Source organism: Somniosus microcephalus, chromosome 14 (genome assembly GCF_052327205.1).
Source record: "Somniosus microcephalus isolate GS21.2 chromosome 14, FLI_Smic_1.0, whole genome shotgun sequence".
NCBI lineage: Eukaryota > Metazoa > Chordata > Chondrichthyes > Squaliformes > Somniosidae > Somniosus > Somniosus microcephalus.
The window spans coordinates 93,417,140-93,444,867 of record NC_141000.1 but is presented as its reverse complement, the minus strand read 5'-3'; the positions used below and the strand labels follow the sequence as shown (position 1 = coordinate 93,444,867).

At 46.0% G+C, this 27,728-nt stretch overlaps 3 protein-coding genes and 1 long non-coding RNA gene across 4 annotated transcripts in view; 2 read left to right on the top strand and 2 right to left on the bottom strand.

Moving 5' to 3' along the window:
- zbtb11 (zinc finger and BTB domain containing 11) overlaps positions 1–3,050 on the bottom strand; it is a 46,017-nt gene extending 42,967 nt beyond the window's left edge. Inside the window, exon 1 of the mRNA XM_086006936.1 lies at positions 2,741–3,050. Coding sequence (XP_085863062.1) covers positions 2,741–3,050 — 310 coding nt within the window. The remainder of the gene's footprint in view (positions 1–2,740) is intronic.
- On the top strand, positions 2,992–4,128 carry LOC147107708 (uncharacterized). Its single transcript, XR_015080853.1, has 2 exons — positions 2,992–3,121; positions 3,733–4,128. It is a non-coding gene; the product is annotated as an uncharacterized LOC147107708 (long non-coding RNA).
- A 6,980-nt stretch (positions 4,129–11,108) lies between these two features.
- On the bottom strand, positions 11,109–22,760 carry rpl24 (ribosomal protein L24). The gene is made up of 6 exons (XM_086006935.1): positions 22,735–22,760; positions 22,532–22,607; positions 19,975–20,085; positions 16,701–16,837; positions 16,360–16,423; positions 11,109–11,239 (listed from the first exon to the last, which is right to left on the bottom strand). The coding sequence occupies exons 1-6, from the start codon at positions 22,737–22,739 to the stop codon at positions 11,159–11,161; spliced, it is 474 nt and encodes a 157-aa protein (XP_085863061.1). The 5' UTR covers positions 22,740–22,760; the 3' UTR covers positions 11,109–11,158.
- Positions 22,761–22,949: 189 nt separating this feature from the next.
- The window catches only part of cep97 (centrosomal protein 97), a 70,675-nt gene continuing 65,896 nt past the window's right edge, over positions 22,950–27,728 (top strand). Inside the window, exon 1 of the mRNA XM_086006933.1 lies at positions 22,950–23,031. Coding sequence (XP_085863059.1) covers positions 22,980–23,031 — 52 coding nt within the window. The 5' untranslated portion in view covers positions 22,950–22,979. The remainder of the gene's footprint in view (positions 23,032–27,728) is intronic.

Here is a 27,728-nt window from a genome sequence, read left to right as displayed (position 1 = left end):
GCCTCGCCCTCCCTCCCTCACTCCTGCCTCGCCCTCCCTCCCTCACTCCTGCCTCGCCCTCCCTCCCTCACTCCTGCCTCGCCCTCCCTCCCTCACTCCTGCCTCGCCCTCCCTCCCTCACTCCTGCCTCGCCCTCCCTCCCTCACTCCTGCCTCGCCCTCCCTCCCTCACTCCTGCCTCGCCCTCCCTCCCTCACTCCTGCCTCGCCCTCCCTCCCTCACTCCTGCCTCGCCCTCCCTCCCTCACTCCTGCCTCGCCCTCCCTCCTGCCTCGCCCTCCCTCCCTCACTCCTGCCTCGCCCTCCCTCACTCCTGCCTCGCCCTCCCTCCCTCACTCCTGCCTCGCCCTCCCTCCCTCACTCCTGCCTCGCCCTCCCTCCCTCACTCCTGCCTCGCCCTCCCTCCCTCACTCCTGCCTCGCCCTCCCTCACTCCTGCCTCGCCCTCCCTCACTCCTGCCTCGCCCTCCCTCACTCCTGCCTCGCCCTCCCTCACTCCTGCCTCGCCCTCCCTCACTCCTGCCTCGCCCTCCCTCACTCCTGTCTCGCCCTCCCTCACTCCTGCCTCGCCCTCCCTCACTCCTGCCTCGCCCTCCCTCACTCCTGCCTCGCCCTCCCTCACTCCTGTCTCTGTCTCGCCCTCCCTCACTCCTGTCTCTGTCTCGCCCTCCCTCACTCCTGTCTCTGTCTCGCCCTCCCTCACTCCTGTCTCTGTCTCGCCCTCCCTCACTCCTGTCTCTGTCTCGCCCTCCCTCACTCCTGTCTCTGTCTCGCCCTCCCTCACTCCTGTCTGTCTCGCCCTCCCTCACTCCTATCTGTCTCGCCCTCCCTCACTCCTGTCTCTGTCTCGCCCTCCCTCACTCCTGTCTCTGTCTCGCCCTCCCTCACTCCTGTCTCTGTCTCGCCCTCCCTCACTCCTGTCTCGCCCTCGCCCTCCCTCACTCCTGTCTCGCCCTCGCCCTCCCTCACTCCTGTCTCTGTCTCGCCCTCCCTCACTCCTGTCTCGCCCTCCCTCACTCCTGTCTCGCCCTCCCTCACTCCTGTCTCGCCCTCCCTCACTCCTGTCTCGCCCTCCCTCACTCCTGTCTCGCCCTCGCCCTCCCTCACTCGTCTCGCCCTCCCTCACTCGTCTCGCCCTCCCTCACTCGTCTCGCCCTCCCTCACTCGTGTCTCTGTCTCGCCCTCCCTCACTCCTGTCTCTGTCTCGCCCTCCCTCACTCCTGTCTCTGTCTCGCCCTCCCTCACTCCTGTCTCTGTCTCGCCCTCCCTCACTCCTGTCTCTGTCTCGCCCTCCCTCACTCCTGTCTGTCTCGCCCTCCCTCACTCCTGTCTGTCTCGCCCTCGCCCTCCCTCACTCCTGTCTCTGTCTCGCCCTCCCTCACTCCTGTCTCTGTCTCGCCCTCCCTCACTCCTGTCTCGCCCTCGCCCTCCCTCACTCCTGTCTCTGTCTCGCCCTCCCTCACTCCTGTCTCGCCCTCCCTCACTCCTGTCTCGCCCTCGCCCTCCCTCACTCCTGTCTCGCCCTCCCTCACTCGTCTCGCCCTCCCTCACTCCTGTCTCTGTCTCGCCCTCCCTCACTCCTGTCTCTGTCTCGCCCTCCCTCACTCCTGTCTCTGTCTCGCCCTCCCTCACTCCTGTCTCGCCCTCCCTCACTCCTGTCTCGCCCTCCCTCACTCCTGTCTCGCCCTCGCCCTCCCTCACTCCTGTCTCGCCCTCCCTCACTCGTCTCGCCCTCCCTCACTCCTGTCTCGCTCTCGCCCTCCCTCACTCCTGTCTCGCTCTCGCCCTCCCTCACTCCTGTCTCGCTCTCGCCCTCCCTCACTCCTGTCTCGCTCTCGCCCTCCCTCACTCCTGTCTCGCTCTCGCCCTCCCTCACTCCTGTCTCGCTCTCGCCCTCCCTCACTCCTGTCTCGCTCTCGCCCTCCCTCACTCCTGTCTCGCTCTCGCCCTCCCTCACTCCTGTCTCGCTCTCGCCCTCCCTCACTCCTGTCTCGCTCTCGCCCTCCCTCACTCCTGTCTCGCTCTCGCCCTCCCTCACTCCTGTCTCGCTCTCGCCCTCCCTCACTCCTGTCTCGCTCTCGCCCTCCCTCACTCCTGTCTCGCTCTCGCCCTCCCTCACTCCTGTCTCGCTCTCCCTCACTCCTGTCTCGCTCTCGCCCTCCCTCACTCCTGTCTCGCTCTCGCCCTCCCTCACTCCTGTCTCGCTCTCGCCCTCCCTCACTCCTGTCTCGCTCTCGCCCTCCCTCACTCCTGTCTCGCTCTCGCCCTCCCTCACTCGTCTCGCTCTCCCTCACTCCTGTCTCGCTCTCGCCCTCCCTCACTCCTGTCTCTCCCCCTCCCTCACTCCTGTCTCTCTCCCCCTCCCTCACTCCTGTCTCTCTCCCCCTCCCTCACTCCTGTCTCTCTCCCCCTCCCTCACTCCTGTCTCTCTCCCCCTCCCTCACTCCTGTCTCTCTCCCCCTCCCTCACTCCTGTCTCTCTCCCCCTCCCTCACTCCTGTCTCTCGCCCCCTTCCCTCACTCCTGTCTCTCGCCCCCTCCCTCACTCCTGTCTCTCGCCCCCTCCCTCACTCCTGTCTCTCGCCCCCCTCCCTCACTCCTGTCTCTCGCCCCCCTCCCTCACTCCTGTCTCTCGCCCCCTCCCTCACTCCTGTCTCTCGCCCCCTCCCTCACTCCTGTCTCTCGCCCCCTCCCTCACTCTTGTCACTCTCGCCCTCCCTCACTCCTGTCACTCCCTCCCTCACCTCTCCACCAGTAGCTCTGCGAGATGTTCTTCCAGGTCTGGTCGCGGGTGAAGTGGAAGCCCTCGGCGCTCTCGTGGAAGGAGGCGATGAGCTCGCGGCGGGTTTTGGCCTCCAGCACCACCTCCAGCTCGTCGAACTCGTCGCGGTCCTTGCGCTTCTTCTGGTAGTAGAGGGTGCCGCGCCGCACCACGTAGCAGGCCGCGGCCTTGCGGATCTTCCTCTTCACGTTGCCCTCGGTCCCCGGCGCATAAGGTTCCTTCTCGTTGGTCAGGTAGCGGATGATCGCTTTGTAACTCTCTTCGCTCGACATGTCACAGCCCCTGTGGCCGGGGCGGCTGCAGCCGAGGCCTCGCTGGGATATTTAAAAAAAAACAAAACGAAGTAAGGATTTTAATGACATTTCTTTTAAAATATTATTTTATTTATTTTTATTTTAAGTTTCGGACAGAGGGAGCGGGAAAGGTTTCCTCGGATAGACAAAATGGCTGCTGCACAACCGGAGATTACATCAGGAGACCGTGAACCCTGAGCCGGATGGACAGTCTCCGCAGGATGGATGCTGAATCTCTCAGTTACTATTTATTTTAAGAAGTCTGCATCTCTGCACCAATCATTCATAGCTAAAGGTGCCCCAGAGCCACGGCTACCATCCTGGGAAGAGATCTCCGGCTGGATATCCGGTGTTGTGGATGTGCTACAATTAGTCTCAGTGCCTCTAATTTTGGGAGAGGAATTCTGCCCCAACTAGAGTGAAAGATAGAAAGACTAGAATTTATATAGCGTCTTTCATCACCACTTAAAACGCTTTACAGCCAATGAAGTACTTTTTTTTTGAAGTGTAGTCACTGTTGTCATTTAGGAAACGTTGCAGCCAATTTGCACACAGCAAGGAACAGCAATGTGATAATGACCAGATAATCTGTTTTTAGTGATGCTGATTGTGGGATAAATATTGGCCAGGACACCAGGAATAACTTCCCTGCTCTTCTTAGAAATAGTGCCATCGGCTCTTTTACGTCCATCTGAGAGGGCAGACGGGGCCTCGGTTTAACGACTCATCTGAAAGACGGCACTTCTGACAGTGCAGCACTCACTAAATAGTGGAATGGAGTATGGTCAAGTTGTGCTCATGTCGCTGGAGTGGCACCTGAACCCACAACCTCCAAGGCGAGAGTGCTATCAACTGAGCCATGGCTGACACAACAGAAACAACAACAGAAGCAGGTGCTGCAATTCTGAAATAAAAACAGAAAATGCTGGAAACATGCCTGCCAAACCTGATTGAATTTTTTGAAGAGGTGACTAAAGTAATGGATGAGGAATGTCAATGGATGTTATTTATATGGACTTCCAGAAGGCATTCAATAAACTTATCAAGAAAGATTGAACAGGCTGGGGCTCTTTTTTCTAGCAATGAGAGGGCTGAGGGGTGACCTGATGGAGGTCTTTATGATAATGAATGTGTTTCATAGGGTAGACATAGGGAAAATGTTTCTACTTGTGGGGGAGTCCAAAACTAGGGATCATACATCTAAGATAGTCACTAATAAATTTTATAGGGTATTCTGGAGAACCTTCTTCGCCCAAAGAGTAGTAAGAATGTGGAACGCATTACCACAAGGAGCAGTTGAGGCAAATCTTGGAGGTACTGGCCATAATCTTCCAATCCTCCTTAGAAACGGGGGTGCTGCCAGAGGACTGGAGAATTGCAAATGTTACACCTTTATTCAAAAAAGTGTGTAAGGATAAACCCAGCAACTATAGGCCAGTCAGTTTAACCTCGGTAGTGAGGAAGCTTTTAGAAACAATAATCAGGGACAAAATTAAGTCACTTGGACAAGTGTGGATTAATTAAGGAAAGCCAGCACGGATTTGTTAAAGGCAAATCATGTTTAACCAACTTGATCGAGTTTTTTGATGAGGTCACAGAGAGTTGATGAGGGCAATGTGCTTGACGTGGTGTACATGGATTCCCAAAAGGCATTCAACAAAGTACCACATGATAGGCTTGCCGGCAAAGTTGAAGCCCATGGAATAAAAGGGACAGTGGCAGCATAGATACGAAATTGGCTAAGTGACAGGAAATGGAGAGTAGAGGTGAACGGTTGTTTTTCGGACTGGAGGAAGGTACATAGTGGTGTTCCCCAGGGGTCAGTTCTAGGACCAGTGCTTTTCTTGATGTATATTAATGACTTGGATGTGGGTGTACAGGGCACAATTTCAAAATCTGCAGATGACACAAAACTCGGAAGTATAGTGAACAGTGAGGAGGAGACTTCAAAAGGACATAGACAGGCTGGCGGAATGGGCGGACATGAGGCAGATGAAATCTAACGCAGAAAAATGTGAAGTGATACATTTTGGTAGATAGAATGAGGAGAGGAAATATAAACTAAAGGGTACAATCCTAAAGTGGATGCATGAACAGAGAGACCTAGGGGTATATGTGCACAAATCATTGAAGGTGGCAGGGCAGGTTGAGAAAGCAGTTAAAAAGGCTTACGGGATCCTGGGCTTCATAAATAGAAGTATAGAGTACAAAAATGTGGAATTATGATGAACCTGTATAAAACACTGGTTCGGCCTCAACTGGAGTATTCTGTCCAATTCTGGGCACCGCACTTTAGGAAGGATGTGAAGGCCTTAGAGAGGGTGCAGAAAAGATTTACAAGAATGATTCCAGGAATGAGAGACTTCAGTTACGTGGATAGACTGGAGAATCTGGGGTTGTTCTCCTTAGAGCAGAGAAGAGTGAGAGGAAATTTGATAGAGGTGTTCAAAATCATAAGGGGTCTGGACAGAGTAGATAGAGACTGCAAAGGTGCCTGACAGACATTAGACTTTTTGAAACAAAAGCAAAATACTTGAACTCTCACAACCCAATTGATGTGGGACAATGCATGTTGTATACCTTGACCTCAAAAGGACTCTTGATAAAGTACAAGAAGACATGTCTTAACTAGCTTAAGGTCACTGGGTATCAAACAATGCATGGACGTAGATGAGTAACTAAAGGGAATAAACCAGAATTTACAAACAAGCACCAAGACGTAGCTTGGCTGGTGGTGAGAAGGGCCCTCCCTGTCAGATCCTTGATGCACTCCCGGCGTCTCTGCTCCACCGCACGCTGCCCTTGAGGAGGCTGCGGTTGGGACGAGACCGTCATCCATCTCCTTCTGGAATGTGCCTTTGCAAAGAAGGTCTGGAATGAGATGCAGTGGTCTTTGTCGAGGTTCATCCCGAGCAGCTCCATAACACAGGACTCACAGAAACATAGAAGACAGGAGCAAGAGTAGGCCATTCGGCCCCTCTAGCCTGCTCCGCCATTCAATGAGATCATGGCTGATCATCCAAATTCAGTACCCTGTCCCTGCCTTCTCCCCATATCCCTTGATTCCTATAGCCTTAAGAAATATATCTAACTCCTTCTTGAATATATTTAATGAATTGGCCTCAACTGCCTTCTGTGGTAGAGAATTACACAGGTTCACCACTCTCTGGGTGAAGAAATTCCTCCTCATCTCTGTCCTAAATGGCTTACCCCTCATCTTTAGACTGTGACCCCTGGTTCTGGACTCCCCTGCCATCGGGAACATCCTTCCTGCATCTAGTCTGTCTAGTCCTGTTAGAATTTTATAAGTTTCAATGAGATCCCCTCTCATTCTTCTAAACTCCAACGAGTATAAGCCCAATCGACCCAATCTCTCCTCACACGTCATTCCTGCCATCCCAGGTATCAGTCTGGTGAATCTTCGCTGCACTCCCTCCATGGCAAGAACATCCTTCCTCAGATAAGGCGACCAAAACTGCACACAATACTCAAGGTGTGGTCTCACCAAGGCCCTGTACAACTGCAGCAAGACATCCTTGTTCCTGTACTCAAACCCTCTCGCTACGAAGGCCAACATACCATTTGCCTTCTTAACCGCCTGCTGCACCTGCATGCTTACCTTCAGCGACTGGTGCACAAGGACACCCAGGTCTCGTTGCACTTCACCTTCTCCCAATCTATTGCCATTCAGATAATAATCTGCCTTCCTGTTTTTGCCACCAAAGTGGATAACCTTGCATTTATCCACATTATACTGCATCTGCCATACATCTGCCCAATCACCCAACCTGTCCAAATCATACTGGAGTTTCTCGGGCATCCTCCTCACAGCACACACGCACACCCAGCTTTGTGTCGTCTGCAAACTTGGAGATATTACATCTAGTTCCCTCATCTAGATCATTAATATATATTGTGAATAGCTGGGGTCCTAGCACCGATCCCTGCGGTACCCCACTAGTCACTGCCTGCCACTCGGAAAAAGAGCCGTTTATTCCAACTCTTTGCTTCCTGTTTGCCAGCCAGTTCTCTATCCAAGTCAGTACCTTGCCCCCAATCCCATGTGCTTTAACTTTACACGCTAATCTCTTATGCGGGACCGTATCAAAAGCCTTCTGAAAGTCCAAATACACCACATCCACTGGTTCTCCCTTATCTATTCTACCAGTTATATCCTCAAAAAATTCCAGTAGTCAAGCACGATTTACCTTTTATAAGTCCATGTTGACTTTGTCCGATCCTGTCACTGTTTTCCAAGTGCTCTGCTATTACATCTTTTATAATGGACTCTAGCATTTTCCCCACTACCGATGTCAGGCTTACCGGTCTATAATTCCCCATTTTCTACCACCTTTTTTGAATAGTGGGGTAACATTAGCTACTCTCCAATCCATGGGTACTGTTCCAGAATCTATAGAATTTTGGAAGATGACCAGCAATGCATCTACTATTTCTAGGGCCACTTCCTTAAGTACCCTAGGATGCAGATTATCAGGCCCTGGGGACTTATCGGCCTTCAATGCCGTCAATTTCCCTAACACCATTTCCCTACAAATACTGATTTAATTCCGTTCCTCCCTCTCATTAGACCCTATGTTCCCCTGTGCTCTACGGACTGTTCCCAGGGACGCACACCGAGACAAACATCAACTGCTGCTGAAAGATCGTCAACTCGGTGAAAGATGCCCTTTGGTCTGCCCGAAACCTGCTGGTCTTCCAGTGTAAGGAGTTGTCCATGGCCGAGTGTTGCAGACTGGCACATTCCAAGGTCCAGGAGTACATGCTGAGGACGCACTGAAGGTTGGTGCTGCCGCCGCAAAGGCACGTTGGGGAAAGGCCAGTTTAAGGCCCTCCTGCCACTGTACACTGGGGGGGCTGGAACCAGTGTAAAACCCGCCTCGGGCTGTATGATGCAGAAATGGCTTAATGAAAATGTACTTGTAATCTGTGTAAATCGAGTACCATGTACTGCATCCATCTGTGTTATGCCATATGTAATATGATCTGTGAATTGTATTGTATTTTAACAAGTATTGAAATGTGTAATGAAAATGTATTGCAATTTGTCTGTAAATTGAGTGCCATGTTGTATTGTACCACGTGAACTGTGATGTGGACTGTATTGTAGTGTACTTGACAAATTTTTATGAATAAAGTATATTTTTGAAACAAAAAAAAACTAAAGGGAATAAAAGAGGTGCTGGCGGACTCATTGCTCCCCATGTCTGAACAGTGATTTAACAATAAACAAAGGAAATAGGATGCAGCATTACTTTTTTTATGGGATGTGGGTGTCGCTGGCAGGGCCAGCATTTATTGCCCGTCCCTAATTGCCCTTGAGAAGGTGGTGGTAAGCCACCTTCCTGTACCGCTGCAGTCCGTGTGGTGAAGGTACTCCCACAGTGCTGTTAGGGAGTTCCAGGATTTTGACCAGACAATGAAGGATCAGCGATAAACTTCTAAGTTAGGCTGGTGTGTGACTTGGAAGTGGTGGTGTTCCCATGCGTCTGCTGCCCATGTCCTAGGTGGAAGAGGTCGCGGGTTTGGGAGGTGCTGCCAAAGAAGCCTTGGCGAGTTGCTGCAGTGCATCTTGTAGTCACAGTACGCCCGTGGTAGAGGGGGTGCTAATCAAGTGGGCTGCTTTGTCCTGGATGGTGTTGAGCTTCTTGAGTGTTGTTGGAGCTGCACTCATCCAGGAAAATGGAGAGTATTCCATTACACTCCTTACTTGTGGTAGATGGTAGAAAGGCTTTGGGGAGTCAGGAGGTGAGACACTCACCGCAGAATACCCAGCCTCTGACCTGCTCTTGTTGCCACAGTATTTATGTGGCTGGTCCAGTTAAGTTTCTGGTCAACGGTGACCCCCCAGGATGTTGATGGTGGGGGATTCGGTGATGGTAATGCTGTTGAATGTCAAGGGGGTGGTGTTTAGAGTCTCGCTTGTTGGAGATAGTCATTGTCTTTATATCAAGTTTAAATCCCTCGAGCTATGCTAAAGCCCACACCTGGGATATTACATACAATTCTGGTAGCTACAAGGGGGAACTATCTAGTACCAGAGACTGTGCAGAGCACAATAAAGGTGATCCCATGTCAGAACAACTTTATTAACTAAGTCCCTTAAGCGTCAAAAAGATACAAGGGCTTCTCATAACACTGTACAAGATCAAGAAAGTAAACCCAGTATTTTTTGAAACGCAAGGGCAGCAGGCTAAGGAACAGATGTCAAGAATAATTTCTTTAGAGGGTGATCAACAACAGCAATACTGGCAGGTAGAGTAGTTGTGGCCAGGACACTAATAATTAGATATATTAAAGTGGTGCGGTTGGTATTCTGGAAGGAGATAAAAATGAGCTGAAGGACCTTCATGCAAACCTAGTTCGTGAAGTGGAAAATTGCTATAGGATTCACTTGCTCTACAGAAGCTGACATGATAGAATTCCATCATCCTTTGCTGGAGAAAATCATTGAAGGTCTGGCTTCTTTTGAGTAGACATTCCATTAGAAACATAGGAGCAGGAATAGGCCATTTGATCCTGCTCTGCCATTCAGGAAGATCATGGCTGATCTACCTCAACTTCACCTTCCCACAATATCCCCATATCCCTTACTATCCAAAAATCTTAGCGCTATCTTTGTCTTGAACATACTCACCGACTGAGCATCCACAGCTCTCTGGGGTAGAGAATTCCAAAGATTGACAACCCTTTGAGTGAAGAAATCTCCCTCTTCTCAGTACTAAATGGCCGACCCCTAGTTCCAGAGGCCCCAGCCAGGTTAGACATCTTCCCAACATGTTATCCTGTCAAGCCCCTTAAGAATTTTATGTTTCAATGAGATCACCCGTCATTCTTCTAAACTCTAGGCAATATAAGCCTAGTCTACTCAATCTCACCTCAGGTCAATCCGCTCATCCCAGGAATCAGTCTGGTGAACCTTCATTGCACTCCCTCAAAAGCAAGTATATACTTCCTTAGGCAAGACCAAAACTGTACACAGTACTCCAGGTGTGGTCTCATCAAGGCCCTATATAACTGTAGTAATACTTGTTCACTCTTCTATGCCAATCTTTGTAATAAAAGCTAACATACCATTTGCTTTCCTAATTGCTTGCTGTACCTGCATGTTAACTTTCTGTGATTCGTGTACAAGGACACCTAGGTCCTTCTCAACACCAACATTTCTCAGTCTCTCACCATTTAAAAAATATTCCGCCTTTCTATTTTCCCTACCAAAGTGGTTAACTTCATATTTCTCCACATTATATTCCATCTGCCATGTTCTTGCCTACTCACTTAACCTGTCTATATCCCTTTGCAGACTCTTCACAGCTTACTTTCCCACCTAACTTTGCATCGAGCAGGAGCTCGAGATTGTCATAGCCAGGGATTGGTCCAAGCTCAAATACGTATCCCAAATCCCGTTCACTTATCACAGAGCCAAGCACAAATAATGAGCACTTTCAAGAGCTTATAGAAGATCTTGGGCGATGTTAAACCTGAAGTGTATGAAATGCTGTTAAAGCTGAAGTATAATCTTTGGGTACTTGCTGCCTCAAGCAATAATGCCCACAGTTAAGTCCAAAAAGCAAAAGCAATTTAAAACAAGGATTTAAACTTAAATCTCCTAGCTCAAACATCTATGATGCAAGGAGATGACTTCTACCTCCCTTTCTCAGGTGAGTTTATGCTGTCTGTAGCTGAGCCATACAGAGCACCAAGTATCCAGTTTTGATCCCCAGTCTTTGCTTAGCCATAGCAGCATTAAATTAGCCTCAACAGCCCTAGGTTTTGGGGGGGGGGGGGGATAAAGAATAAAGGTTGGATAGGGCTCTTACTCCTGATCGCTATATAATTACCTCCAGTGGAAGTGCTCATCATCAAATGAGGTTAGCATCAACTGCAACACTCTCCTATGACTGCTGCAAGATCATTCTCCCTTTTGTGTAACACAATGAACACCTGCTAGGATATTCACACAGTTCCTATGATGCAGTCAAGTTAACTTTTGGTTGAAATGGGAAGACACAAAAAACATTGAATTTCACTCAGGCTTTATTATACATCAATATTTAACTGTATGATCTTTAGCGTTTTCCACCAACACGTGGCGCCTGAGTCTTCATTGGCTTAGCAAATTTCTGTTTGGGTGCTGTCTTCTGAGCAGCCTAGAAACATAAAAAACATTCATGAAGTGAAAATCCTGGAAGAGTTGTAATAAATGTATACGGATTCTAGAATCGATATTACAAAGTAATTACAACACAGAAACAGGCCATTCGGCCCAACAGGTCCATGCTCCGCACGAGCCTCCTCCCATCCTTCATTTAATTCCATCAACATATTCTTTTCCTTTCTCCCTCATGTGCTTATCTAGCTTCCCCTTAAATGCATCTATGCTATTCGCCTCAACTGCTCCTTGTGGTAGCGAGTTCCACATTCTAACTACTCTGGGTAAGGACATTTCTCCTGAATTTCCTACTGGATTTATTAGTGACTGTTATATTTATGGCCCGTAGTTCTAGTCTCGCCCGCAAGTGGAAACATCTTTACGTCTACCCTATCAAACCCTTTCATAATCTTAAAGACCTCCATCAGGTTATTACACCCCTAACCCCCACACACCCTCAGTCTTCTCTTTTCTAGACAAAAGAGCCCCAACCAGTTCAATCTTTTCCGTTTGGATATAACCTCTCAGTTCTGGTATCATTCTAGTAAGTCATTTATGCACCTTCTCCAGTGCCTCTATATACTTATAATAATATGGAGACCAGAACTGTTCACATTACTTCAAGTGTGGTCTATACAAGTTTAACACAACTTCTCTGAAATGAAACCCAGTGCTTTGTTTGCTTTTTAAATTTTTTTTTTGAAATGGCCTCATGAACCTGCATTGCTACTTTTAGTGATTTGTGTATCTGTACCCTCAGATCCCTCTGTTCCTCTACCCCATTTAGACACTTATTTTCACGCAAGGAGTATGTGGCCTCATTCTTCCTAACAAAATCTACATTGAAGTTCATTTGACACACCCATTCTGCAAGTTTATTAATATCTTACTGCATTTCCCCCCCCACAGTCCTCCAGTTTAACACCAGTGGTGGGTAAAGTTTTAGAAACAATAATCAAGAAAAATATTAACAGGCACTTGGAGAGGTTTAAGCTAATTAAGCAGAGCCAACACGGATTTGTGAAAGGCAGATCATGTTTGACAATCTAATGAATTTTTTGATGAAGTAACAAGAGAGGATTGATGAAGGGAATGCAATGGATGTTGTCTACATGGATTTTAGGAAGGCATTTGCCAAAGTACCACATGGAAGGCTGGTTAACAAAATTGAGGCTCATAGAATAGGTGGGTCACAGAATCACAGAAACCCCACAGTGCAGATAGAGGCCATTTCGGCCCATCGAGCCTGCACCGACACATATCCCACCCGATCCCCATAACCCCTACACCAATCCCACCCTATCCCCGTAACCCCACGTATTTAATCCCCCTAACACTAAGGGTCAATTTATCATAGCCAATCAACCTAACCCGCACATCTTTGGACTGTGGGAGGAAACCGGAGCACCCGGAGGAAACCCAGTGGCAGCTTGGATTAGCTTAAGGACAGAAAACAGCGAGTTGTGGTAAATGGCTGTTTTTCAGACTGGAGGATGGTAGACAGTGGTGTTCCCCAAGGGTCAGTGCTGGGGCCAATGCTTTTTTTTGATATATAATGACCTGGATATTGGAATACAGAGTAGAATTTCTAAATTTGCCGATGACACCAAACCTGGGGGTGTGGCAAACAGAGTGGATGATACCAATCGACTGCAACAGGACATAGAAAGGCTAGCAGAGTAGGCAGACAAGTGGCAGATGGAATGTAATACAGAGAAGTGTGAGGTGGTGCATTTTGGTAGAAGGAACAGGGAGAGGCAATATACACTTAATGGCACAGTTTTAAAGAGTGTGCAGGGACAGAGGAACCTGGGAGTTAATGTGCATAGGTCCCTGAAGGTGGCAGGACATATTGAGAGAGTGGTTAACAAAGCATTTGGGATCTTAGGCTTCATAAATAGAGGTATTGAGTACAAAAGTAGAGAAGTTATGCTGAATCTTTATAAAGCGCTGGTTAGGCCACAACTGGTTGTTTGCGTCCAGTTCTGGTCACCACACTTTAGGAAGGATGTGAAGGCCCTTGAGAGGGTGCAGAGGAGCTTTACCAGAATGGTTCCGGGGATGGGGGATCTTAGCTACAAGGACAGGTTGGAGAAGCTGGATTTGTTTTCATTAGAGCAAAGGAGGTTGAGGGGTGATTTGATAGAGGTGTACAAGATTATGATGGGTTTGGATAGGCTAGACAGGGAAAGGCTGTTCCCACTAGTTGATGGTACTAGGACTAGGGGACACAGATTTAACGTTTTGGGCAAGAGATACGGGGGGGGGGGGGGGGGGGCGAGTAAAAACTTTTAGGCAGCGAGTGGCGAGGACCTGGAACTCTGCCAACGGAAGTGGTGGAAGCGGAGACACTCAATGTTTTCAAGGGGAGACGGGATAGGCACTTGAGGGAAATAAACTTGCAGGGCTACGGGGATAGAGCGGGGAAATGGGACTGACTGGATTGCTCTACAGCAAACTGGCACGGACTCCATGGGCTGAATGGCCTCCTTCTGTGCCGTTATGACTATGACTCCTCTATTACCAATCACCCAAATTTGGTGTCATCCGCAAATTTTGAAATTATACTTCCGATTCCCGAGGCCAAATTGTTTATGTAAGCGAAGTGTCAAACACCACTTCCCACAGTTTACCAATCTGAGTAACCACCTCTAACCCCTACCCTTTTCCCCCATCTTCCACCCTTCACAAACTTATCATCCAGAACTCTGCTGCCGGTATCCTAACTCGCACCAAGTCCCATTCACCCAACACCCTGTGCTCGCTGACCTTTATTGGCTCCCCTGGTTAAGCAATGCCTCGATTTAAAAATTCTCACCCTTGTTTTCAAATCCCTTCATGGCCTCGCCCCTCGCCATCTCTGTAACCTCCTGCAGCCCTACAACCCCAAGATATCTGGACTCCTCCAATTCTGGCCTCTTACGCATTCCCGATTTTAGTTGCTCCACCATTGGGGGGCTGTGCCATCAGCTGCTGAGGCCCCAAGCTCTGAAATTCCCTCCCTAAACCTCTCTGCCACTTTCCTTCTTTAAGACACTCCTTAAAACCTACCACTAATCAATCTGCCCCAATATGCCCGCATTTGATTCGGTGTCAAATTTTGTTTCATAACGCTATGAAGCACCGTGGACGTTTTACTACGTCAAAGGTGCTATATAAATGCAAGTTATTGTTCTGTTGCCAGCTTGCTATCCATTCTGCTACTTGTCCCCTGACTCCACACGTTCTGACCTTAAATAACAAGTCTACTATGCGGGATCTTATTGAAGGCTTTTTGGATATCCAAATATATTACGTCCACTGCATTACCCTTACTGGTACTATTTCAAAAGAATTCAACAAGGTTGGTCAACCATGACCTTCCCGTTTGGAACACATGCTGACTACTCTTATATTTTCAGTTTCTAGATGTTTTTCAATTACATCTTTGAGTAAGGATGCCATTATTTTTCCTACCACCGACACTAAGCTAATTGGTCTATAATTCCTGGACTTGTCCTATCTCCCTTTTTAAAAATAGGAAACACATTAGCTGTCCACCAGTCCTCTGGCACTATTCCCTTTTCTAATGAATTTTTATATATTAGTAGTGCCTCTGCTATCGCTTCCCTAACTTCTTTAAATATGCATGGATGCAACCCATCCAGATTAGGGGTTTTATCCTCTCCAAATTTGCTTAGTTTATCAATTATCTCCCCCCCGTCTATCTTAAATATCTTTCGAAGAGGAGATCAAAAATAATATGTCATGCAATACAGAAGCTACAACTAGACTTTCTGACCAGCCAATTCAAAACACAGCTAGATCTCAATTGAAACACACCACTTATGGTACAGGAAACTTTCGATTAACCGGCCCCATAATAACCGGAACGCTCTATCCACTGGCAAAATTCAGGAGTCGGTTCAGGTAACTTTTTTTTTACTTTTAGTTACTTTTTTTTTACTCCATTTGTTGCTGTGCAAGGGTGTAGCTGAAGCTGTTGCTAAGCTACAGAGACGCTTGCAACTTGTGCCGATTGTTTTGAAGCTGTTAAGCAACAGGGTTTGTTGCTTTATACGGAGCTCTGAGCTCCGTATCTTTTACTATAGCGTTCGGTTATCCGGAATTGTTGATGAACCGGCACCACGTCGGTCCCGTCCATGCCGGATACCAGAAAGTTTCCTGTACATGCAGTAATTTTAGCTTGCATTCAAAGTGCAATCCACAATGCCTCATTAGACTTGAAGAACACAATCAGTTATAGAATAAACCCCCCCTTCCATTGTACCGTAGCCGTAATTTTTAAAGTTGACCAAATTCTACACTGAACATGGTATGTTCTATTGGAGAAAGTCTTATCTGGCGATTGAGGTCATGTTCTAATTGTTAGGATATGAAAATTGTAGATTGAAGTGTGCTCAGAGGGCCCAAGTGGTATTGCTCGTTCTTTTCCTTGGAGCTTATTCATAAACAGCTCAATTGTTGGTTATAGGATGTAATTGCATTAATGCCAGATATAAATGTTACCATCTAATCATTGGTTGCCCCCTTCTTTCCTTTATTTTAATTATATATCAGTTTTAAATAAAGAGTTTTTGTCCTGGAGAAATGTCCCAGAATACATTACAGGAAACTTTGGATTTACTGGCACCTAAATAACCGGAAATCTCGGTTAACCGGCAAAATTCAGGAGTAGGTTCAGGTAACTTTTATTACTTGCCTTCCTCCATTTGTTGCTGTGCAAGGGTGTGGCTGCAGCTGTTGCTAAGCTACAGAGACACTTGCAACTTGTGGCCATTGTTCTGAAGCTGTTGCTAAGCAACAGGGTTTGTTGCTTTATACGGAGCTCTCAGCTCCGTATCTTTTACTATAGCTTTCGGTTATCCGGAATTTTTGATGAACCGGCACCATGTCGGTCCCGGCCGTGCCAGATAAAAAAAAGTTTCCTGTAATTTTACACAACTTAACACTTGGACCAATAATTACATCTTGCTCCTATTAATACTAAAGTTTTACAGACATTGCAATTTAGGCATTTCATATTTATTGCTATTTGGTTTTGAATGTTTTTATCTAAAACAAATGAACTTCCAATAGTCAGAACAGCAATTCAAAGAGTTGTATCTGTTTCACTACCTTAGTTGTAGGCGCACTGACTTTCTTTGTTGCAGCTTTGGCCTTCTTAGCCTCCTTGGCAGCCCTGTTGACCAGAAGAGAGTTAAGCAACTTTCCCCCACTATTAGTATTGTATGAATTATGATTCTCACAAAATATATTGTAATAAAACCATCTGAACATTAGAATACATCAAAACTGAACCAAACTGGTAATAACTTGTTACATTTAAAAAGAAAAGTACACATATCTAGACCACATACAAAATGTTTTAAATTGTTTGTACTACAGTGAAAGAAACCAATAAATTCACAACAAAAATTCTACTTGAGGTTATTACTTCAAATACGCTAAGTTCCCACCTGATTGCTTGTTCACGTTGAGCCTTGCGCACCTCTGGCTTCTGATTCCTCTTAGCCATAATCTCAGCCAGAGAGGCGCCAGTAATAGCCCTTTGGAACTTCACTGCACGGCGGGAGCGCTTTTTCTGAATCTCTTCCTGAATGGGAAAAGGAATGAATTTTTAAAAATATATCTCAAATTGTGTCAGCCTCATCATTTCAAATTCCTAATTTTGAGCAATTTCAGTTGATTAAATATGACCACAATCTAAAACGATGACACAACTAGATAGCCGTAGGTTCTGAATGCTTTTTCTGTGGTTTGCATTTCTGAAACTGCATGATTTGAGTCAAAATATTATAGGAATATATTCCAGGCCGTACAATGCCATAGTCCTCGTTTTACAATTAATCCCAGCAGCCACCTCAAACTATTTTAAGATGTATGTACTCAGGAATAAAGCTATATTACAACAGTGACTACACTTCAAAAAGTACTTCATTGGCTGTAAAGCGCTTTGGGATGTCCGGTGGTCGTGAAAGGCGCTATATAAATGCAAGTCTTTCTTTCTATTATTTGAACAAGAAGGCTGCATGGTTTTACAGGGCAGTGAGACAGCTACCCAATCAATGTGGCACTACGGCAAGAAGCCAGTTCACACTACACTAGTGAGTGTGTGTGTTACTTCTGTTTATTCTTGCTACAGAAATGGGAAACTTATCAAGACAATGCCACAGGAGGGGGGAAACAAAACAAACGTATAAGCCAAAGCTATTAACTTGATTTTGCCAGCCACCCTTCTCTGGAAAAGTTTTAAGAAATAGAAAGATGGGCCTGATAGAAACTTGGGTACTGAACAGAAGTTATTTTAAACGGCTAGGAAAGCCTTTTCACAGCAGAACATTTAGAAAGCAGATTTGGAAATGAAAATGATATCAGGTTCAAATTCCTTCCTGATCACAACCGTTGATATTAAGCTGATTTTGTAACAAAATTAAAATCAAAATTAAGCTTAACCCCACAACAGAAGACTGAAAGAACCATTCTCCCCCCTTAAAAACAATGAAAACCAAGTTCATGTAATTGGCCCTAAAATGCTCTTCAGGAAACACCAACCTTTAAGATGACCACTAATTACAGTCTGATCAGTTTTAAAAACAACTAGAGCATCATCAACTACTAGATGCGAGTCTGCTTCCCCTGGTTGGAGAGTCTAGAACTAGAGAGCATCGTGTCAGGATAAGGGGTTGGCCAGTTAGAACGGAGATGGAGAAATTTATTTATTCAGAAGGTTGTGAATCTTCTGAATTCTCTACCTTAGTGGGCTGTGGATGCTCAGTTGTGGAGTACATTCAAGGCTGAGATAGATACATTTTTGGACTCGAAGGGAATCAAGAGATATGGGGATTGGGCGAGAAAGTAGAGCAGAGGTCAATGATCAGCCATGATCTTATTGAATGGCAGAGCAGGCTCGAGGGGCCGTGTGGCCTACTCCTGCTTGTATTTCTTATGTTCTTACTGGATTACTGAAATAAAGTCACTATTAGGGCCAGTCATTTATTAACTATGCAACAAACTAATAAGTTCTACATATGAAATTGTTGTAATCATTATGCAAGTATAATTATTGAGATAATATTCAGTTACATAATAAAATGAAACAGTGTCAACATGTGCTGGTATCAACTTTATAGATGAAAAACAATTCTAAAATACAAAAAGGTAAATCGTGCTTGACTAATCTACTGAAATTTTTTGAGGATGTAACTGGTAGAATAGATAGGGGAGAACCAGTGGATGTGGTGTATTTGGACTTTCAGGCTTTCGATAAGGTCCCGCATAAGAGATTAGCGTGTAAAGTTAAAGCACATGGGGTTGGGGGCAAGGTACTGACTTGAATAGAGAACTGGCTGGCAGACAGGAAGCAAAGAGTTGGAATAAATGGCTCTTTTTCCGAGTGGCAGGCAGTGACTAGTGGGGTACTGCAGAGATCGGTGCTAGGACCCCAGCTATTCACAATATATATTAATGATCTAGACGAGGGAACTAGATGTAATATCTCCAAGTTTGCAGACGACACAAAGCTGGGTGGGTGTGTGTGCTGTGAGGAGGATGCAGAGAAACTCCAGTATGATTTGGACAGGTTGGGTGATTGGGCAGGTGCATGGCGGATGCAGTATAATGTGGATAAATGCGAGGTTATCCACTTTGGTGGCAAAAACAGGAAGACAGATTATTATTGAACGGCAATAGATTGGGAGAAGGGAAAGTGCAGCGAGACCTGGGTGTCCTTATGCACCAGTTGCTGAAGGTAAGCATGCAGGTGCAGCAGGCAGTTAAGAAGGCAAATGGTATGTTGGCCTTCATAGCGAGAGGGTTTGAGTACAGGAACAAGGATGTCTTGCTGCAGTTGTACAGGGCCTTGGTGAGACCGCACCTTGAGTATTGTGTGCAGTTTTGGTCGCCTTATCTGAGGAAGGATGTTCTTGCCATGGAGGGTGTGCAGCGAAGATTCACCAGACTGATACCTGGAATGGCAGGAATGACGTATGAGAGATTGGGTCGATTGGGCTTATACTCGCTGGAGTTTAGAAGAATGAGAGGGGATCTCATTGAAACTTATAAAATTCTAACAGGACTAGACAGACAAGATGCAGGAAGGATGTTCCCGATGGCAGGGGAGTCCAGAACCAGGAGTCACAGTCTAAAGATAAGGGGTAAGCCATTTAGGACAGAGATGAGGAGGAATTTCTTCACCCAGAGAGTGGTGAACCTGTGGAATTCTCTACCACAGAAGGCAGTTGAGGCCAATTCATTAAATATATTCAAGAAGGAGTTAGATATATTTCTTAAGGCTAAAGGGATATGGGGAGAAGACTGGGACAGGGTACTGAGTTTGGATGATCAGCCATGATCTCACTGAATGACAGAACAGGCTCGAGGGGCCGAATGGCCTACTCTGCTCCTATCTTCTATGTTTCTATGTACATGCTTGTCAGTTGAAGCCTGAAACTGATGAGCACATTCCAATTTGCAAAGCTCTCTGACCAAACAACTAAACTCAATAATCCAAGGCTGGTTTTACAGAAGAGAAATTCTTCGTGGCCTTTAAGCGACACAGCTTCATCTTACCAGCAGAACATCACATAGTATATCACACCACATATAGTACAGTATATATAACACTGCTTATAAAACTACACATCACTCAATTTACTACAAACAATGCCACCTGAGAGATAGATATATATATTCCCTGTCCTTTTAAACTGCAAAAGTGGAATTCTCACTTACAGACTGCCCCTTTTTGTGCTTGCGTCTGTACAAGACAGTCCAGTTGATCTGTCGAGGATTCCGCTTGGAGAGAAAGGCTGACTCGCATTTTGAGTTCAGAAACTGGAAAACCTGGAAAGAAGAAACAATTCGCAACAAATTACAAACCTTAGTACGATAGCAAAATACTGCAGATGTTGGAAATCCGAAATAACAACAGAAAATGCTGGAAAAACTCAGCAAGTCAGGCAACATCCGTGGAGAGAAATTTGAGTTGATGTTTCGGGTTTGACCCTTCTTCAAAACTGGAGACCATGTGAAGGTGAGGGAAGGGTGGAAATTGGAGGCAAAGTGAATGAAATTGTCAAGTTCGGGGCGAGAGCAGGAAACGGCACCGATACAGTCATCAATGTATCGGAAAAAGAGGTGAGGGAGGGGACCCGAGTAGGACTGGAACAAAGATTGTTCCACATAGCCCACGAAAAGGCAGGCATAGCTAGGACCCATGCGGGTACCCATGGCAACACCTTTGGTTTGGAGGAAATGAGTGGAGTTAAAGGAGAAGTTGTTCAATGTGAGAACAAGTTCAGCCAAGCGGAGGAGGGTGGTGGTGGATGGGGACTGGACGAGCCTCTGTTCAAGGAAGAAGCGGAGTGCCCTCAGGCCATCCGGGTGGGGGATGGAGGTGTAGAGGGATTGTACGTCCATGGTGAAAAGGAAGCGGTTGGGGCCAGGAAACTGGAAACTGTTAAAGTGGCGGAGGGCGTCCGAAGAGTCGCGGATGTAGGTGGGAAGAGACTGGACAAGGGGAGAAAAGATAGAGTCAAGATAGGAAGAGATAAGTTCCGTGGGGCAAGAACAGGCTGAAACGATGGGTCTACCAGGGCAGTCCTGTTTGTGGATCTTGGGAAGGAGGTAGAAGCGGGCTGTGCGGGGTTGGGGAACTATGAGGCTGGTGGCAGCGGGGGGAAGATCTCCAGAGGAGATGAGGTCAGAAACGGTGGTTTGATGTTCGGTAGTGGGGTCATGGTCCAGGTGGAGGTAGGAGCAGGTGTCGGAGAGTTGGCGTTCAGCTTCCGCTAGGTAGAGGTCAGTACGCCAAACAACAACAGCACCACCCTTGTCAGCGGGTTTAATGACAATGTCAGGGTTGGATCTAAGAGAATGGAGTGCTGCAAGTTCAGAGGGAGGTAGGTTGGAGTGAGTGAGGGGAGCAGAGAAATGGAGACGGCCGATGTCACGGCGGCAGTTGGCGATGAAAAGATCTAGAGAGGGTAAATTACAAACCTTACTGAGTACCAGCCAACTATGCTAACTTAGCATTTTCCAGCAAAAACCTTGCTCTTGGAGTCGTCAAACAAACTTTAATCTTAAATTGTATTTACAAGAATACACTGCACTGTTGCACAGTAAGTTATTCGGGATAGATAGATTTATTGAAGACTCAAATTAAAGATTGTTAATCATAACTTTTCCCCCACCTTCCAAATCCCCAGCTCTTGCCAGGGTCAGTTCTATAGGTGCCAGCTGTCTAGTCTTCATGTGAGCCTGAAAGGCATGATCACAACCACCAGATACCTACACACTTCAGCAAACCATTGCCCCAGTTCACTGAATGACAATGTATGGCAACCCTGGATGATTTTCCTCTTCCTAGCCTGCGATGCTGTGGCCAACTGCCCCAGCTAACAGCAGAAACTAGGGATCAAATATGGGATCTTCTAGTCTATTATGGCTGAATACCACCACAGGCAGTGCCTTTAATTGACAGGCTACGAGATCCTTCACAACCCACTTAAAACTATTTTTCATTAGATCAAAATACTTAGATGGCTTACTCTGCCAATACAATCTTAATCTCCACCCAACACAACAAAAGTTATGTGAAGAATAGATCAGGAGCATAAGTATTCTTAGAAAAAAATCTTACTCTCCTGCAAGAGTTCCAGGTAGACACACTGGGAACAAGTTTTTTTTAAATCTTCTGGGTTCAATACTAGATGCACAATGGTAACTAAATCACTAACTACTCTGGCTACCCATTAAGTTTCACACCTTCACTTTGTGGTACAGAATATGGAAGATCTACTGTATTAAACACGAAGAACATTCAGAAAGCCCAAGTTAAGTTGTTTGAATAACTATTAAGAGTATTAACACCAAGACAAATACAGAACTAAGGAACTTCACTTTAGGGAAGTCTAATGTCTCACTGCAGCATAAAATTAGATCGAATCAACAGCACAGAAACAGGCCTTTCGGCTCAACAGGTCTATACCGGTGTTTATTATAAACTGGGTTTAGGTACAGAAGATCGGACGATACAGACTGCTGGCAATAAATCTGATCAACCTGCTAGGAAGATGTTCTCGATATCAATTTATAGTTGCGTCCTTCAATGCAACGCGCCCTAAGATAGCGATGCTCGCAACTAGCCACGTCCATAACACACTGCACAAATCAACAAGAAAATAATATAAAAATATCATACATTTCAGTTAAAAAATATACGTTAGCAATTCTTAAATCGCGTATTTAAGACAGAATTTACATGGCTCTATTCAGAACTTTTCTTTACCTTCCCATCAATCCTGGCATAGCGCTTCCCGTGACCGGGGTATATCTTATACCCACTAAAACTGCACAGCTCGACCCTGGGAAAACAAATAACGAGTTATTAATGTTGTTTCCACTTAGTGACTTCATAGTATAGTTGTAGATGCAATTATTTTCAGCGTTAAACAGCGGATGGAAAGCGATAAAACTGGGGATAAAACTCACTTCATGTCGGTAGAGAAGATGGCGTTAGAGGAAGAGGAGGATCATGGGTAAGTCGTTAAGAAGTTGGAGAAAATTATAAAACAAATCGTATTTAGAAAACTAAAGCATTCGCATATTGCGGTATTAAAAGTTAAATTCACTTTTTTTCCTGAAAAAAAGAGGACGCATTTTGTTTGAGCGATTAAAATAATCAATCGGGGCACGAGCGGTTGCTTGGCGTTGACCAAGCGGGAAGTTGTTGCGTAATGGCGGCGGAGAAGGAAGAAGTCTTGGAGATGACAGTTAAGGCACTAGAAAGTAGGTATTTGTTTGTAAACTAAGCGCTATAATTTTAATTGTCGGCTTCCATTTACACGCCGACACTTTGTGCAGTAACTGTTGTATTTTCCCTGAAATAAACTCAACACAGCGGAAGGCTAACGGTGATACGCTCCTTAACTGGCCAAGTGTGCATTGTGGTGGTGCCCGCTGCAGTCTGGGGATTGTAGTTGTGGAGCTGAGGGATTTCTCTGTCGTGAAGGGGGTGGAGCGCGCGTTGGAACTACAGTTCCCAGAAGGACACGCGCACAATACTATATTACTACAAAATACTGTTTCTTTCATAACCGACTCCTTTTTTCCGCAATGTTAGGCGATCCTTTTTGCTTTATATTCATAGTCTAATAATAAATTTGAGAGTCTTCAAATTAGTGCTAGGATTTTTGAGTTTTTTTTCATCAACAGCAACTTGAATTCAAAAAAGATTTATATCGCATCTTCACAACCTCAGGATGTCCCAAAGCACTTTATAGCCAATTATTAAGTACTTTTTACTGTAGTCACTGTTGTAATATAAGAAACGCGGCAGCCAATTATTGTACAGCAAGCTCCCACAAACAGCAATGTGATAATGATCAGATAATCTGTTTTAGTGATAAAGACAGAATATGCTTGAAAACATTCAGCCGGTCAGGCAGCATCTGTGATGAAAGGCCATCGACCTGAAATGTTAACTCTCTCCGTAGTTGCTGCCTGATCTGTTGAGTGTTTTCCAGTATTTTCTGTTTTTGTATTTTCCTTTTGTTCATTTGCTTTAGCAATGTTGGTTGTGCGGTAAATATTGACCAGGACCAAGATCTCCCCTGATTTTCGAAATAGTGCTATGGGATCTTTTACATCTACCAAAGAAGAGGGTAGATTGGGCCTCGGTTTAAGGTTAATTCTGAAAGACGGCACCTCTAACAGCGCAGCACTCGTCAGTACTGCACTGGAGTGTCAGTCTACATTATGTGCTCAAGTATCTGAAGTGGGACTTGAACTCGCAACCTTCTGAGACTCCGACAAGAGTGCTCCCAGTGAGCATAATTTATATTGCGCTCCTTGGGTATCGAAAGCTGTGTTGGTTAACAGTGAACAGAGAGGGAATATTTAGGTGAAAAACCCAATGCAGGGTCACACAAGGGTTATTGGGAGGCTTTCAAAGGAAGGGAGTGGGTTACAAGACGACAATGGTTCCAGAGGGCAAGGTGGTAGTGATTTGAAGAATGGTCTCTAAGTTGCTGAAAATGGCGGGGAGGAAAGCAGGGACAGCTAGTACAGTCACACAGAAAGTTGTAGGTAACTTTGATCAGGACAGTCTCAGCATTGTGGGTGGATCTCTAAGTGAGATTAATTTTATCCATTTCATCCCACAGTGTCCTATTGTAACCTTTTCTTTCCCAGGACTCTCAATTGAAACCCCTGACCTCATTTAGTCTTTCCTTCCCACTACAATTTTCAGTCTTTTAAAATGCAAGTTTGATATCACCTAATCACAACTTGTTAATTTAATTTTTCTTCTTATAATAAAATGTTTGCTTTTACATTTCTGTCTTTGGTGACCTGCACTATGGGCCTTGGCCTTGTTTTAAGTGTTCTAATTATGTTTAAAATGGGAGTTGCATGAAAAGAAACATTTCAGTCATTAAAAGTGGTATCAAATTGAAGGGCTTTTAAAAAAAAAAAAAAAAATACAATATGTTATACTGTCATTTAAAATTCTATTAGCTTGCTAGATGTCAATCACAGGGAGTTTCAGTTACAGTGATGTTAATTATAGGGAGTGGTCCAGAATAGTTGCATTGGAAAGATTTAAGTGGTGCCACTTCAAATAGTCCTAAGGGCTACTCCAGATCCATGCCACACTAGAAAAAATACACTACTGGGTGGAGATGCAGATTTCCCCACCAGTGGTGTGATTTCCTGGGTTGCATGGCTCCAGACTGGCCATCAGGCCAATTTGAAGTCCTCCCCCTAGTTGTTTGCAATGGAACTGCTCTAAGATGCATTGGAATGCTCCCTATATTTGATGTCGTTGGTCTAACCGGGCAGGAGGTTCTATTTCAGGGTTTCTATGTCACTATTAAAATTGATGGGTTTTTTTTAAGCCAAAGAAATATCTTGTAAGACTGTTATTTTCTGCTATAAAAATGAGTGCTTTGAATCCAAAGTACACTTTCCTTCCTCTGAGCATATTGTATCAACTATTTAAAAAAAAAAAAACCATTTTGTTTGATTTTTGTCCTTCCTGTTCTGAAAGTGGTAACTTTTGCTGAGGAAGGACATTTTGATGCCAGCAGCCCTCTGGTAGTTTGTCCAAGGAACATTCTTCATGTGAGTTAACATTGGAGGGCTTCATTGATGATGCTGATCCTTTCCTCATCTGACATCCACAGTTTCCCGTGGGAGTCACTTGGGAGCACTGACTGATTTTCTCTTTTGTTGCACTCCAAATGTAATCCTGGTAAATTCTTAACTCCATCCAAAGCCGTGTTCCCAAAACTAAATACAATATTTCAATTGAGATTTGATCAGTTCACTATATAACTGCAATAGTGTCAGTTTGGCTTTACTCCAGCACTCTCCTCAGAACCCAGTTACCAGTTGAAGCTCTACTTCATGATCTGAGCATATATAGTTTAGACCATATTTTCTAAAATGAATTTGGGGACACACAGGGTTGGGGCACAGCAAAGTAGCCAGGATGGAAAATGTAGGTTGCGCAGTGTAGTGAGGCAATTTTTTTTTTAACAGCCTATACTTTATGTGCAACTGTTAAACACTACAAATGCAAAACAAATATGCATATAATTACCGCAGATATGATGTCACACTATTGAAGTGCATTCAGACACCTGACCCCCCCCCCCCCCCCCACCGTGTCTAGGATTAGCCCGCCCGCCCTTCCCCCAGTGACTGTGACTGGGCCCTTCCCTGTGGCCTCTCCCTCACCCGTTCCAGTTGCCATGCCCCCAGGCACTTCTGGTGCCGACAATGCAGCAGCACAAGCCCAGCTGGAAACACAAACAACAACCGGCACATGTACAGAAAGAACCTCCAGTCGCGCATGTGCAATGAGTCACTCTGGCCATTGTACAAGTTGTTTAATTTAGCCTCAGAGCCACAAACTGACTGCCCAGGGATACCTCGGGGGCGAGTTTGTGAACCGGGGATTCTTCCAGGGACATTGTTTGCCCGGAGGACACAGCACCTAATCCGGGGACTCTCCCCGGAAAACAGGGATGTATGGTCACCTTAATTTGGACTGACACTTCAATGCCATGTGCTGCATTATTGAAAGTGCCATTTTTCATGAGATGCTAAACCAAGGTCCTGTCTGCCTTTTTCAAAAGAAGAGAACTTGCATTTAAATTGTGCCTTGCACGTTCTGTAGACATCCAAAAGCACTTTACAGCTAATGAAGTACTTTGAAGTATGGTCACTTTTGTAATGTAGGCAAACATGGCACTCCGAATTATGCACTGCAAGATTCCACAAACAGCAGTGAGATGAATGACCAGTTAATCTGGCAGTATTGGGTGAGGCAAATATGTTGACGAGACACCAGGAGAACATCCCTGCTTTTCTTCGAATAGTACTATGGGATCTTTTACAGCCACCTGAACAAGCAAATGGGGCTTTGGTTTATTGTGTCATCGAAAGATAGCACCTCTGGCAATGCCGTACTCCGTTAGTACTGCACAGAAGTCTCAGCCTACGTTATGTGCTCAAACCTGAGGAGAGATTAAATAAACTAGGCCTGTAGGCCTAGAAATTCAGTTGTTTGCGCCAGCCGCTAGCGCCTTAGGAGGAGAAGTGGGGTGCTAAGCGGCCAGCGCCCGGGCGCAGCGCGATCTACGCCTCTCGCGAACTTCAGTTAAGATTTAGCGGCGGCGCAAAACCTTTGCGCGCGCTCAGCTGTGCGCGCAGATCCTGACGTCATTTCATGGTGCAATGCCCTTTGTGCGCCCCAAACCGGAAATTCAGTGGCGCCGGCCTATTGTGCGCCTGGCGCCCCTAGCGACTGGTAGAGGGGGACGGTTCCCAGTCGCTGCGGGGCGCGCTAATTAAAGGGGACTCCTCCTGCAGTATAAATGGCAGCCATTTTGCACCACTCCTCCTTTGTGAGAGACGGATCTTTGGAGAGAGACAAAGGTAGAGAGCTTTCTGGTTTGGCTCAACACTTGCACAGGTACTTGTGGCTTCAGGCCACAGCTTTGCACTTGTCTTTAACTTCAGAGTCATAGCATTGATTGGAAACATATAATGGGGGCTGCAATGGGTGGAAACGTTGGGCTTCTCCATTGCATTCAAAGGGCTCAGAGACGCCGTGAGAGAGTGCCAGTCATGGCCAGATGGAGAAGGGGCAACAGGCGTCGGCAAAGGAGGCCTTACCCACCCAGGGTATACCGCCAGCAGTTCTCCTATCTGAACATGTCTGAGGAGCAGTGTGTTCAGAGGCTGCGATTCAGAAGGGCGGTGGTCACCGAGATCTGCCACCTGCTTCGCGGAGATCTGCAGCCACAGCTGAGGAGCAGGACGTCTCTGTTGGTGGCAGTGAAGGTGACGGTGGCTCTCAACTTCTATGCCACCGCCTCCTTCCAATCCGCTACTGGGGACATTTCCAACATCTCCCAGTTTGCGGTACATTGCTGCATCCGCCAGGTGACCAATGCCCTTTTCAGAAGGAGACGTCA